The sequence below is a fragment of the Brassica napus genome, chromosome C2 (genome assembly GCF_020379485.1).
Source record: "Brassica napus cultivar Da-Ae chromosome C2, Da-Ae, whole genome shotgun sequence".
Taxonomy (NCBI): domain Eukaryota; kingdom Viridiplantae; phylum Streptophyta; class Magnoliopsida; order Brassicales; family Brassicaceae; genus Brassica; species Brassica napus.
In genome coordinates, this window is record NC_063445.1 from 54,389,080 (window position 1) to 54,405,204 (window position 16,125).

The window sequence follows — 16,125 nt, forward strand, 5'->3', positions numbered from 1 at the left end:
GTACGTGATGCCGTCAAAGCAGGTCTCATTACTACTATCCATGTCAAGACAAAAGATCAAATTGCAGACCTCTTAACCAAAGCATTGGGGCGTCCTCAGTTTGAAGCATTGTCATCCAAGTTGGGTGTTCAAGACCTTCACTCTCCAACTTGAGGGGGAGTATTAGGAAAGGAAATCCTAGATAAGGATCACCTTGATAAACCGTCATTGTCTTATGTTATATTTCCTATTTATCTCTAGGTTTATATGTTAAGTTGGTTGATACCTCTGTATATATATACTCAAGGCTGTTGTTCATGATAACACAAGTTGAGAGTTTATAATTCCTCTTTAGTTTACAATATGATCATCTCTTGAGATGGGAGCTGTGTCGTTCGTTAACAGTCTCATTGGCTATTCACATGTAGCGAGATTGATTGTTGTAATTTGGCTCATTGAATAGAGAGATACATGTAGCGAGATTGATTGTTGTAATTTTGAAATCTTAATTATTTCTTGGCCTTTGTAAAATTATCCAGCCGTTGACATATTACCTGACCAAGTTAAATAACTAAGAAACTAGGTGAAGACCGCGCTTTGCACGGGGTGAGTTAAGATACAATTATATTTGTTGATTATAAACATTAGTGTGATGCCAATATTTAATAATCCTTTAAAGTTTATTCGATGGAAGTTACAATGGTTAAGCTACAAATAATTTGCATTGTTCATTTTACAGACCATCGTTATGACTTATAAATTAATGTTGTGTATACATACAACACTGAGCGGGATGAATAATGAATGTTGTGTATTAATACAATTTTATGTATTATTATTTGTTTGTGTTTTTTGTATTTATATTAAATTAGTGAGAGGTCAGTGACTATTACATATATAACTAAATTGGTGTGGACAAATAAATCAAATAATCATTGTTATTTACAATCATTTCATGGTAAATAAATCAAAACAACAATTTTTATCTTTTATATTGTTTATAATTAAATTTAAATGATATGAATATCGATGTATAGTATACTTTTTAAATATGACTATTTATTAAATAAAATTTTCCAATTAACATGGTTTTATGATTATTTATATTTTTATAACAAAAAAATTGAAACATTGATAGCAAAATTTTCAATATGGAACTTTTAATCATTTTTATTAATTTTTAATCATTTTTAAAAAATCAATGAAAATTTTGAAACTAAACTATTAAATTTTTAGTATTTGTTCAATAAAATTTTTGAAATTTAAATATTTATGCATTTTATATAATATATAATTTAATTTAAACGATACTAATATATATATATATATATATATATATATATTTAATCTAATATTTATTAAATAAGACATCTTACTGATATAAATTTATAAACATTGTATCTTGTTATAAACAAAAATTCAACCATTGATCACAAATTTTCAAAGTGAAATTTTTTAAAAGTTTATTAATTGATATTCGTTTTTAAAAATTTCAAAATATAACACATATAGAAAAATTGAAATTTTATTATTTGGTTGATTTGATTGTCTAATTTATTTTATAAAATTAATATAAAACAAAAATGATATAGGATGTATAAATTATTATCAAATCTTTATTATTTAAAATCATTAATTATCATATATATTTTGATCAGATTAGGTAATTCCGTATGTTCTATTTAAAGAAGTAATGAAGAATATTTTTATATTAATAATTAATTGTATGATTAGGTTAATGAAAAGTATACTATATGTTTAGATAGACCAGCTTATTTTTCTAAAGATTTTGAAACTGATTATCGTGATGACAAGAACCATGGTTCAAATGTTGTGATGTTTCTCTTTTAATATATAAGGGATAATGTGTTTTTTAATTATTTGATTTGTCCACGAAAAAATATCTGGTGAGGTTTTTGAGCTCACTGGTGATTTGATCTACACTGTCGTTAGAGATTAAGGTTGTATTTCATAGTCAGCTACGCGGTTTGATCAGACAATTCGAAAAGTGGTAAGAAACAATACTTTAGGGAATAAAAGATTATACAAAAGTTGAATAGACATCTTAATGTTTTTTTTAAAAGAGAAAAAACTAATTAGTCTAATGTATACTATAGTTATCTGGTTAATTATGACATTGAAATTTATGGTATAGTTCTCTTCTCTGTAGAGATCTTCCTATTAAACTACGTCCGACCAAAAGAGTGTGACGTCACGGTGCAGTAAGATTTAAATCACTTGTAGAAAACAAATAGTGATCACACCACTCCTTACAAGAGAACAGTTATAAGTATTCCTAATCACATCTTAATTTGAATGACGAAAAAAGATGCACTTGTCCTCTGAACGTACTGGATGAATCTTAACTTTAAAATAAATTGCACTCAGTCTTCTCTACATTTCCCAGTGGAGTCCAAAGGCATTTGGATTGAACGTGGGAGTCGTTATTTTTATATTGGTCTATATAAAAGTTGATTAATATGAAAGTAATTTAAATCAATACATAAATTGCACTCAGTCTTCTCTACCTTTGACATCGAGTAGATCATGCAATTATTTAAGTAACGTAAAACGTTCGGACAAAACAAATAATCATGAGAAAAGCAACTAGCGAGTAGAACCACGACCACGACTGGATCCTACCAGCATGGGTGAAGCTAAAGAAATGGAGTTAGATAGAAACTTTCCAAAGCTTATAGCTCTTAATGATAAGCAAGGCAGTATTTTTCTGGTTCAGGTTGACTACTCATGGATTCCTTCTACTTGTGAGAGATGTGTTAGGTTAGGCCATAAATCGAAGAGATGTCTCCCGTCTTCTAAACCTCCAGAAAACTCAAGTCTATCGGCAAACTCAAAGGGTGTGGGTACTGACGTTCCGGTAGTTGATATCGACATCATCTTGCAACAAACAGAAAATGTTGGAGAAAATGTTGGCTCACTTTCATCAGCTTTCCAAGAAAAGGAGGATACTTCAGGTCACAAAGAACAAATCTATTTCCTCTACCTCACAGGTACAAGAAGACAATCAAATTGCATTGCAAACTTTGGCTAACACTTTATCACCATTAGTAGATGTCCTATCTGCTCCCATTTCAGCACACATTATGGAAACTTCTCCATCTAACATTACCAACAAAGAGGTCCAAAAAACTTCAAATGTTGCTCCCTTAACCACATTGTCCCAAGCTAGTGAATTTGAGAGTCCTCGGTTCACTGTGCTAGATGATGCAGATGAAGCCGACAATGAGCCACCGCGCTCGCTTAGCTTGGCAAGGGGTGGGAGGGAGACAAAACCTCCTATCAAGTACCAAGATTTGGAATGAAAGACAGTTTAAGGGAGAGGTAAACATGGTCGTCGTGGTAGTGGTTCTACTCGCTAGTTGCTTTTCTCATTTCACTTTGGTCCATCTCTCTTATGCCTTATGTTTCATAAGTATAAGTAGCCTTTATTCATGAAGTTATTCATGCTAGCTTTTTCTCTCTATAAGGTTCTCAAACCTTATCTTGTAAACGTTTATTTTAATGAAAGCTTTAGTTCAAAAAAAAAAAAACAAATAATCATATTTTGAACATTTTCCAACCACTACTTGGTTTCAATTATTGGTGATTAAATCGTCTGCTAAATATCTAAGCTAAAATGCTGTCATCCTTCAATGCTTTCTTCAATTCTCTAGTTGCCACCATAGAAAAAACTTTAAGGAAACCCCCACTTGTGAAGCCTAATCATTTTTAAAAATTTCAACTTTTAATTAATAAACGTGTAGAAATGTTATTTTTTTCCCATGATGAAACCTCTTTCACTATTTTATATTTGTAATTAACGAGTTCAATAAGTGCCATGATGGGTCTGTCTATAAATGTAAAGCCTTCCCTAGACCAAAAACCAGATCACATAAAAATGGATAGTCAACAAAGGAGTTTGTGTTTCATTTCTCTAGCTTTTCTCTTCATCACTTGCTCTTCAGCTGAGTTCCTCATTCAACAGGTCACGCAAGGCAGAGGAACTGAGAACAACAGTTCTTACAGTCTCGACGCGAATCTTGGTTAGCTTCTTTGTCTGAAACCTTTTTTTCTTTGGATTTTCTTGATGACAGATTGAAACTTACTTGTAGGAGTGACAAGAGTGTTGAGACACGAGCGACCATCGAGTAAGATAGTGACAATAGCTGGCTACTCCGTTATTAAAGGAAGAGGCGAACCCTACGAGTCCTCTGTTTTTGAAGCTGCTGGTTACAAATGGTAAAAGATCTTTACATTCTTTTCATTTATTTAGCTTATTTATTAATTGAGATTATTTTCATGGCAAAATAAATAAATCAGGAGATTAGTTTTGTACGTGGTTGGTAATGCTAACGATGGTGGAGCTGGCTATATATCACTTTACGTGAGAATCGAAGAGACTGAATCTCTTCCCTTTGGTTGGGAACTCAATAATGTTGATCTCAAACTCTTTGTCCACAATCCAAAGCTGAACAAGTACTTGACTGTCACAGGTATATTCATAACCGATCCTAAGATTTATGGGGCTTAAAGCAATTACACATTAAGGGATAAATGTTTTTTTTTTGAAACACTAGGGGTTAAATGATTAAAACATATGTGTTGTTACTCAATTTACGGGCAGAATGATTTATACATATTAATTAATTAAATTTTGAGGGCCAATGCAAATGTTTAATCCTTACGCTCATGATCGGTCCTGGATATATTGTCATCATTCATCGTCCTTTGGAGTTTCATACTTTGTTTTATACATCTATTTGGAAATTGTTAACTTGGTATAAATTAGTTTATTAACCTGAGTTGATTGTGGATCGTAGATGGGGCATTGAAGCGATTCAATGGAGTGAAAAAAGAGTTGGGATTTGGACAATTGATTGCTCTTTCAACATTCGAGAACACCAACGAAGGGTACATTGTGCAGGACACTTGCTCTTTTGGTGCTGAGATCCTCATAGTTAAACCAGCCGAGGTACAAGAGAAAGTGACGTTCATATCAAACCCTCCAGACAATGTATTTACTTGGAAGATACTTCGTTTCTCCAACTTGGAAGATAAATTCTACTATTCTGCTGATTTTCTCGTTGGAGACCGATACTGGTTAGTACTTGATCTCAAAGCATGCATATGTCATTCAAATTCACGCAGTGACCAAGTGTAGTAACCAATGTTCTAAAATTGCTAGACCGATGATTAACCCCTAGACAAGTGTATAGGTACCATCTAAACCGATTTAAAAAAAATGTTTTAGAAAAAATCGTTTTATTTATGACCTATTTGTCGTATAGGTGCAGTGTGAGCGCTGTATATGCCGATTTTTAGAACATTGGTAATAGCTAGCATTCTTTTGGTTAATGTATAATCAGGAGATTAGGGTTTAATCCGAAAGGAGATGGAGGAGGAAGACCACATGCACTTCCAATCTTCTTATTTGCTCAAGGCTTTGGGCCAAACGCAGTCGCTACAAACACTTGGGGAGCGGTCAATCTGCGCTTAAAGAATCAACGAAGCACCAACCATAGACAAATATATTGTAAGAAAACATAACAAAATAAAATGTTTCTCTCCAAGAGAAAAAATGTATTAGTGAAACTAATAGCTGATATAATTATTTTTTTCAGCTGCACCCTATTCGAAGCGGTTATGGCGTGGGAGTAAACAATATCATATTGTTAGCAGATTTAAACGATGCATCCAAAGGGTATTTAGTGAATGATGCTATCATCTTTGAAGCTGAAATGGTTAAGGTCTCTGTGACCAACATCGTCTCCGTTTAGTGATCTCTACTTGTTTTGTCATGGATGAAACAAACTTTATGAATAAAAGAGACGTTTGATGAGTTTGTGCTCCATGTTTTGTTTTCTACTTTGTTATCAATGAAATGTATTTCTCTTGGTTTTTAAGTTTTATCAAAGGTCAGATGCTGGGAAAAGTTGGAGTGTTTAGTTGTATGCAGTGTTCGAAGAATCAGTGTAGCTTATCAGTGCGTAAGCGCCCAATTATGTAAACCGCGCACCGCCCGTCTAATCACTAGTCTCCTATTGAACGCCTCATTTAATCGATTTTTGGGATATTGGTTATATAGATAACCAGATGCCGCTTTGCGATCTCTGCCTGGAGTAAGAAACAAGCTACTAACAGCAGAATACGCGTTGAGAGGCTAAAAGGGGAAGTAGAAACTGCAATGTCGGACCCAACAGAGAACGACTCCCTTATCTCACACCTCAACGGGGAACTCCTCAGAGCTTACAAGGATGAAGAAGAATTCTGGAAACAGAGGAGTAGACTAATGTGGCTTGCAGCTGGTGATAGGAATTCAGGGTACTTTCACGCAATTTGTAAAGGAAAACGAGCTAGAAATCGTATTGCTGTACTAGAGAACTCTGTTGGTACTGTCTTCTATGAGGAAACACACATTGTTCAGGAGATAACCTCGTATTTCCAGACAATCTTTACTTTGAACTCTAGCCCAGACCTCTGACTTGAGTCATCAGCTATTGTTGAGCAAGCCATCTCCCCGTGTATCTCAGCTGAAACTAATGAACTACTGATCAAGATACCAACATCGGAGGAGATTAGAGTGGCTATGTTCTCGATCCATCCGGAGAAAGCACCCGGACCAGATGGGTTCTCGGTATGTTTTTTCCAGTCAAACTGGTCTACAGTAGGCCCTATTATCGTCAAAGAGACGCAAGAGTTCTTCAGGACGGGCGTCCTCCCGGAGCAGATTAACAACACCCCCGTGAGACTTATACCGAAGGCCCAGAGCCCGAAGATGGTATCAGACTATAGACCCATTGCTCTTTGCAATGTGGTCTATAAGCTGATATCAAAGATCCTCACTCTATGCTTGAAACCGATCTTGCACAGTATTATCTCGGAAACTCAATCGGCCTTTGTACCTGGTAGAGCGATATCTGACAATGTCCTCATCACACACGAGACACTACACTATCTCAAGACCTCCAATGCCACAAAGAATTGTTCAATGGCGGTGAAGACGGACATGAGTAAAGCCTACGATCGACTGGAATGGAGCTTCATTCAACTCGTCCTAGAGAGATTAGGTTTCCAAAACATTTGGGTGGTGAGGATCATGGCCTATATCAGGACAGTGTCATATTCCTACCTAGTGAATGACTCCGTCCAAGGTTCAGCACTGCCTACTCGAGGAATCAGGCAGGGCGACCCGCTTTCACCGTACCTTTTTATCCTCTGCAGCAAGGTCTTGTTAGGCTTGTGTAGGAGAGCTCAACAAACGGGGCTGTTATCTGGAATTAGAGTTGTCAGGGGTTGGCCTCGAGTCAACCATCTGTTATTTGCAGATGATACGATGCTCTTCATGAGTGTTGATGAGTTGAGCTGCGACACACTACACCGGATCTTACAACAATACAAGGCTGCCTCGGGACAGACCATCAATCTGACCAAATCTGCTATTACCTTCTCTGCGAAAACAACCCAGGAGACTCGAACTAGAGTCAAATCTCACCTTGGTATTGCAAAAGAAGGGGGAGTTGGAAAGTATCTCGGCCTCCCCGAACACTTCGGCCGAAGGAAGAAAGACCTCTTTACTTCAATCGTCGACATGATTAGACAACAAGCTAGCTGCTGGTCGAACCGCTTCTTGTCGAGTGCGGGGAAAATGACGATGCTGAAGTCCGTACCGCCGGCCTCTCCAACGCACGCTATGTCCTGTTTTGAGCTCCCGGTGAGCTTATGTAAGCGGATACAGTCAACGCTGACACGGTTTTTGTGGGACGGAAATGATAACAAGAAAAAGATGTGCATGACATCTTGGACAAAACTCTCAAAACCAAAGAAGCTCGGAGGATTGGGCTTTCACGACATACAACTATTTAACAAAGCTCTTCTAGCGAAGCAATCTTGGCGAGTTCTTACTAACCCGGACTGCTTTCTCTCAAGAGTACTGCAAGGTAAATATTGCCACAAGGCCTCTTTCCTCACTGTCAAAGCCCCGACAGCTTGTTTTACATATATTATATTATTTGTTTTATATTCACAATGAAATTATCTTTATATTTTCTCAACACTTAATATATTTTTGATGATGTTTAGTAATATTATGTTTAAAACCACTTTTAAGTTCTATACAATATATATTATATACACCGAATAATATAATCAAATTAATATATATGTAAAATTTCAAAGAATAACAATTAATGTCAATATACTAAAATAAAATATTTTTCTTATCTTAGAATAAATATATTTTAAAATAAAAAAATCTAAATAAGGAAACTTTTGTAAATTAATATCTCTATAAATTAATAAAATTTTAAAGTCCCAACATTATTGATTTATAGAGGTTCTACTGTATATAGAGAAGTATGATGTTGTTGACAAATAAGTGTAATCTGATTATTTGTGAATAATTTTTTTTTTGTTCCAAAATCTTAAGTTAAAAGTTAAATTGACTAAATTTGTTGTTATCCATATTAAATCATGAATTATTAGATTTATTTTATTTTATTATTCTATTTAATTTCGTCATCTTTTAATTATATAATTTGGATTGTTGTGACACACATGTTTGTTGCGACATATGTTTCATTATTATCTATTAATTAGGTGATTTTCCCGTGTGCATGCTCGTGCACGGATATAAATATTTATAAAGTAAATATACTATAATAATTGGTTGATATTTACTTTTAATTTTAAATTATTTTATATTTTGTATTTATAATTTATATTAATAATATTATATTACTTCAGTTAGACATATAATATTAGATATGTTATATCAAGTCGATTTTATTGTTTTTACAGTTGATTTAGTTATCATTTAGGTATATTAGATTGCATATATTTCTCTGAATTCAACTATAATATTTTTATTCTACATATATTAAAATTTTGATTAATTTTATTATTTGCATTTAGGTTGGTTGTTGTTTCAGATATGTAAATAAATTTTAGGAAGATCATGTAAATTTAAGATATATTATGCTTTGAGTGAAATAAAAGATAAACTAAAGTGTCTGATTCCAAATTACATAAATTAATATAACGATAATATTCTGAAGTCTCATGCCATGCATATATATAAATTCACAAAAGAACTAAATTGTAACAGTTGGTTAATATTTTATTTTCATTTTTAATATATTTTGAGTAATTGTACTTTACAAAATAAATAAACGGAAATTGCCACAAATACCACATTCATAGTACCACTTTTCATGTATACACTAATCACTTTTACTCTCACTTTTAACGAAGAATAAAAAACACTTATACCCCTAGGGTTAACTAATCTAGACTTAGGGTTTAAAGTTGAGGGGTGGAATAGAGTATTTTTAATGTGAAATTTAGGATTCTAATAAATATATAAATAAATACCTAAAAATTTAAAAAAAATTAAAAAAATAGTTTCAAACATAATTTTCGATTTTCAAAAAGAAATTTTGAAACAAAATAAAAAAAAAATTTCAATTTTTTTTATAAAAAAAGTTCGAATTTGAAAAAATTATAATTCGAAAACATAAAAAAATTTATCTATAATTATTATTTTTTTATTTAAATAATTATTTATTATATATAGAGAGAACAAGGGTATAAGAGTCTTTTGTCACTTAATGAAGAAAGTATTTTTGAAAATGTCCTTTTAGTGGTGGTAAAGATGAAAAGTGGTACCATGAAAGTAGTAAACATAAAATTTCTCCATAAATAAATTGTTATTATAAAAGTTGGATTATTCGAGTCACTCATGTTGTGAGTATATTGAGTTACACATATTCTTTCAAATTTAAACTTAAGTATAATTATTTTTGATTATAGTTAAGTCAGATAAAATTAGTTTTATTTATTGCTTCAATATGCATATATTTTCATAATATTTATCAAATTATATGTCCATTTTTAAAAAATATTAGAAAATAAAGCGATAATCAATAGGAATTTACATACATAAATAATTGATAAAAGTTTTGAAGCTCATGAACACATATCAATATTTACAATAATTAAAATATTTTATAAATTCTAAATAATTTTATGCTTTAGATTTATTGAATAGTAAACTGAAACTTATTTTAAATAATATTAAATATGAGAATTATATTTTCCTGCGTATTTTAGTTATGATTATATTAAGTTCCACAAACATAAAACCATAGAATTAAAAAGCAAACTAAATACTACGAAAACAAATAATTTTAATAATGAAAAATATAATATATCTACCTCTTTAAAGTATATATTGTTATGCTATTTCAAAATATTTTTTAATTATTTGATCAAAAGATGTTTATTCTTAAAATATTTTATTTATTTTTCACTATAATATCTTTCAATTATAGCAATATATATATATATATATATATATTAAATTTTACTTATATAATATGATTTCTCAAAAACAATCATAATGGTTTTACTGTTTATTTATAAGAGAAATAAAACATTTTAATAATGATAAAATATAATAGTGACTCTGATTAAATAATTATGAAAACGAATAATTTTAATAATGATAAAATATAATATATCTACCTCGTTAAAGTATACACTGTTAGCTATTTTAAAATATTTTTTAATTATTTGATCAAAAGATGTTTATTGTTAAAATTTATTTTTAGTTTTTTATATCTCTTAAAAATAACAAAAACAAATTCATGTTTGTTATTGAGAAATCATATTATATAAGTAAAACATAATTTATAGATTCTTTCTATAATTTAAAGATATTATAATCAACTAATATACGAAAAAGTAAATAAAATATTTCAATAATACTAATTACAAACTATTTTCAGTCAATTAAATATATATCAGTTTATGTTATTATTTTATGTAATCATCTAAGAAAATTCATAGATATATAAAAAATAATTTTAGGACTTTGAAATATAGTTTTTTTATTGTTACTATTAAATATATTTTTATGGAATATTACTATTTTGCGAACTTTCCTTTTTAATGAAATCATATTATATATACATATATTTTCGTATTAAATTCGTTTTTAAACTTTATAAATTTTTCCCTTTTTATTATATATGTTATTTTGAAAAATTTAAAAAGGAAACTAAATAAAAAAAGTTTAACAATAGTATTTAAGTGTAAAATCTTTAATTCATTAAGGATATCTCTGTAATTAATCATCGTAAGAATTAACGTGAACGCGACACATAAAAAAATTGACTTTTCAAATAATATTATAGAGATATATTAATTGATTGAATATATTGGTATTTGGTCATTTAAATTAAAAAACGACTGTATTGGTCTCCGTTATATATAAATTTTGCAGTTTCTTTTAATTCGTGTACCCATTATCCTAGTAAAAACATGCGGTATCTAAAGAAAGTCAACTATTTTGGTCTTTATTGATGAGAGAAACTCAAAACTGATACATAAAGTGTGGAAAAGAGAAGTATATTTACACTTCGTGAATCAAGTTGAGGAATACTATGAATGCAAAGAATTAAAGAAAATGGAATGCGAACTAATGGAATGATGGAAGTTATGGAATAACATAAATGGAATGGATAATTGCAAAGAAATATTTTTGTAACGCAAATGAAAACTTTTTAAAGGAATCTAATGGAATGGAATGAAAGTAACTTTTAATTTAAATCAAATTATCAAAACATGTTAAATATACCAATAAAACGTGTTTGATATTAATGTAAATTCAAAAAAATTTATAAATAATTTATTTTTTAACATATATTTATTTAAACTTTTGTTTAAAACTAAACGTAATGAGAATATTGATCACTAAAGTACAGATTCTACACAAATTCAATACGTAGCAAACAAAATGTACGTGGCTATATATACAACCTATTACCTATCGATCAAGAAACATTAATATTTAAGTTTTTTTCTCAGGAAAAAAAACAGTATAGCAACGAAGAAAAGAGAGAAAGAAAATTTTGATTTGTGCATTTAATATCTACGTATGAGTGTTTAAATAAGGAAGAATATGTTGCTATTCTTTTGTTTAGTTAGTAACAAGTCCTAAAAATCTACCAGAATTTAAATTTTAAAACCATAACAAATCTAATATTTTGCTGCAATAAATAAATTACATAATATTTAAACTTAATTAAAAATATTTTTTTATTTAGTTGGATTCCACTCCATTCATTCACGTGCTTTTTTTTTTTATCATGAAAGGATTATCACTGTATTCCTTTTGGTTTCATATATCCCACATGAATTATTGGAATGATAACTTTTTTCAATTTCATGCAAATGGTATATTTTTTTGGAATCTCTTGGAATAAGTCATTCCAAACAGTTTTATTCCAAGAAAATACTAATCCAGTTACAGCCTCTGATGATTTTGACAAATAAGTTGAATGGTAGTATCTGCAAAGTGATTTTTAATCTGATTTCTCAAGTCAAGTTGAAAGTTGAAACTGCTAAAACGTTATTACTTTTAGCATGGGATCATTTATCCGGAGCTGTAGAACCAAACCAGACTAGACCGAAAACGAGGTTCGGTTTGAGTTTGGATCCTTTCAATTATCCGAGCGGATCATATATTTCGAGAATCAAAAAAACGAAATAGAAATGGAACCAAACCGAAATCTAACCGAGAACGGAATGGATACCCGATTTTCTATTATATAGTTTTCGTACTTAAAATATTAACTATATTTAGTTTTAAAACAATGAACTAATTTTAAAATATAATTTATTAATTAAAATACCCAAAAAACAAATAACTAGAATACTTTGTATCTGAAATATTTAAAATTATATAATTATCCAAGCTTTAATCCAAAACCCAAAAATCTGATATTCAATCCAAAAGTTCAATTTTCTGATTTTAGTTCAAAATACGAGAACCGAATTAGGATCAAATGGGATTCAAAATTACATACGAGAACCGAATTAGAACCAAATGTGATTCAAAATTACATGGGATATTAGCAAGTTCCTAACTTTTTTTAACCAAACCAAAAACTGAAATGACTGGACCGAAGCCAAACAAAATTTTTTAAATATCCGATCAGATCCTAAACCTCTAAAACTAAAAAGAAAACATAGAACCGAATGCCCATGACTAATACTTTTAATGAATCATAAATTATTACTTATTTTATTTTTACTTTTTCACTTTCATCATCTTCTAATTATATAAATTGGATTTTTGCGACATTTGTTTTGTTATTATCTATTACTATATTAATTGATTGAATAAGTTGGTGTTTGGTAATTTAAACAAAAAGACAACGAGTCAACGAATGTATTGGTCTTTGCTATTATGTACATATTTTGCAATTTCTTTTAATTCGTGTACCCGTTACTCTATCTAACCAAAGACATGCAATGTTTTCTAAGAAAGTCAACTACTTTAGTCTTTATTGATAAAAATAACAACGAGTCAATGAGTGTATTGGTCTTTGTTATTATGTATATATTTTGCAGTTTCTTTTAATTCGTGTACCCGTTAGAGCATAATTAATGGGAGTTCTTATAGTGGAGTTCTTATCGGAATACAAGAACCCGTCTCTTGACTTTTAATTAAAAAATTTAAGAACCGGTTCTTAAATATCTTATTTAAAAGCCGGTTCTTAACTTTTTTAATTAAAAGTTAATAGACAGGTTCTTATATTCCGCTAAGAACCCTACCCTAAGAATCCGCATTAATTATGCTCTTACTCTATCTAACCAAAGACATGCAAAGTTTTCTAAGAAAGTCAACTACTTCAGTCTTTATTGATGACTACAAGAAAACAAAGATGATTTTCGACGAATTCTCGGAGGATTTTCCATCGGGAGTTCTTTAACTAGGTTAAATTTTTTGCTACCCATAATGAATCATGAAATTTTTAGACTTTTATTTTATTATTTTTATTCACCTGCATCATCTTTTAATTATATAATTTGGATTGTTTTGACATATGTTTGTTGCGACATTTTTCGTTTATTTCGGTTTAATTGTCGTTGTAGAGTTAAATTTTTGTCTCAAAATAAGTGTCATTTTATAATTTCAATGCAAAATTTATTTTTATTTTTATTGAAATATGGTTTGCTATATAGGAAATGATCTTTTATTTTGGAAATATGCAAAATGTAATGTTTTCTTAATGTGTGTATAAACCTAAAACGATAATTAAAATTATACGAGGGAATATGTTTGTTGCGACTAGGCCTGGGCGTTCGGGTACCCGTTGGCATTCGGGTCGGATTTTTCGGATTTCAGTTCTTTCTTATAACACCATCTAGGTCTCATTCTAGTAAATTTACAAGTACGGGTCGGGTTCAGATATAACACATCGGGTTCAGGTCGGTTTTGTATCACATAATAGAACCCATAAAGTAATCATATATCATTCGGATTCGGGTTATATCGGATCGGTTTGGATATACCCGAAATAAAATCTAAAATTTAAAAGCAAAACATAAGAAATATATACTTATGTATATATAATTAAGTATTTAAAGTAGTTATTTAAATTTAAAATACTTATTGTTAGATACCATATCAAAATAAATATGAAATTGAATATTTGAAGTATATATTCGTGTTTCATATAATTATATTGTATATTAGTTTGGACATTCGGAACGGTTTCTTCGGATATCTTTTCAGATTTTTTGGTTTTTTCGGTTTTTCGGGTTACCCGTTCGGGTTCGGTTAATAACACTTCGGGTTCGGATATGTTTTGTACCACCTTACAAGATCCATTCGGGTATTTTTTACATTTCGGACCGAGTACGGATTGGGTTTTTGGTTAGGTTCGGATTTCGGATTATGGATTTTATGCTCAGGCCTAGTTGCGACCTATGTTTTCTTATTATATATTAATATATTAATTAATTGAATATATTAGTATTTGATAATGTAAAACAAAACAATGACTGTTTTGGTCTTTTTTATGAATAGAACTGTTTTGGCCTTTGTTAAATATAAATTTTGCAGTTTCTTTTAAGGGAAATTTCACTGTATGGCTATCAAATATATTATAATTCATCCCATAACTAAAAACCCTAACTTTTGACTGTTTCTCTTGCTTTTTATATAATATGGCCGTATTGTCCCTGTACGAAACCGGGAAAACCTGGTAGTTAAAATATTAAATTGATAATTATTATTCAGCAAAAGTAAATCGTTTCTTTTCAGAGTCACACCCCTTCCATAGTAACTTTTTATTGGTAACAATCGGAGAAATTGAGTAGTTCCACCCCAGATTCTCTCCACGTGTTTTCCCCGACTTCAATTACGGCGCTAGTTCGACTAAGAAAAGGCGTTTGCGAAGAGGATTCTGTTGTCTGAGTTTCCGGCTCACCGCTTTCGAAATCTACAGAAGAGACAAGAAAGTAACAGGCCTGGCAGGATTTGCATCAATCTTCACCGATTCGCATTCACACCCCAATTCCCGAACTCTTTATCCTACTGTAAGTTTCGATTTGGTCGATTCGATTTCATGAATCTGAAATTGCATGTCAGAATCTGTTTATTAACCTATGGTAACCGCAAGTTAGGGGTTTTCTGTTCGCATAGTATGGTTTCTTCTATTCTATTTCTAAGTCATTTCATCTGAATGAGTTGGTAAATGGAATAGCTTTGTAAAAGTGAATTGGTGTATAAGTATGTGGATCTAAATCTATTTGTATCTGAAATATACATATATTATAAAAAAAACAGTACAATATTGATCGCATGGAACCCCTGTATGGATAGATGTACCAGAAGTTTATGTGTCTCGGTTTGTATTGAATAGTTTTTTTATTCTATTTATAAGTCCTTCCATATGAGTGAATTTATAAATGGAAAAGATTTCTTTCAACATATTTAATGAAATCATCCATGGACATATGTAAACATGGAATATAGTACCCTTATAAGCATATTCTAGATGTTGTTGGCCGATGGTATATTGATAGTCATGTTAACATATTTATCTTTTTTTGGTGTCTCAGATTTTTAATGGACGATTTAGCGATGCCATGTCGATTGTTCAAAACTGGATTTGAACTAGCTGGCTGGAAAAGGGTAAATAACTATTTCAATCTCTTTTGAACTGAGTTGATCAAGACTGACTAGAGGACGCCCATTTGGAATTGTAGAAGCATTACGGGGAAGTATTACGATGGGTCCCATACATTCTCCGTAATATTTCATTACATTATGTTCTGGCAGTTAGTAACTGTAAA

General features: G+C 30.7%; 1 protein-coding gene across 2 annotated transcripts in view; it reads left to right on the top strand.

Moving 5' to 3' along the window:
• The first annotated feature begins 1,880 nt into the window (after positions 1–1,880).
• Positions 1,881–16,125, top strand: part of LOC106380012 — a 71,934-nt gene continuing 57,689 nt past the window's right edge. The window contains exons 1-7 of one of the 2 annotated variants that reach the window (XM_013822564.3): positions 1,881–1,891; positions 3,867–4,022; positions 4,092–4,218; positions 4,300–4,472; positions 4,800–5,079; positions 5,346–5,512; positions 5,601–5,882. In XM_013822564.3, coding sequence (XP_013678018.2) covers positions 3,878–4,022; positions 4,092–4,218; positions 4,300–4,472; positions 4,800–5,079; positions 5,346–5,512; positions 5,601–5,695 — 987 coding nt within the window. In that variant the 5' untranslated portion in view covers positions 1,881–1,891; positions 3,867–3,877 and the 3' untranslated portion in view covers positions 5,696–5,882. Of the gene's footprint in view, positions 1,892–3,866; positions 4,023–4,091; positions 4,219–4,299; positions 4,473–4,799; positions 5,080–5,345; positions 5,513–5,600; positions 5,883–16,125 lie in introns of those variants that run through there. The other variant, XM_048748037.1, reaches the window with a different exon arrangement.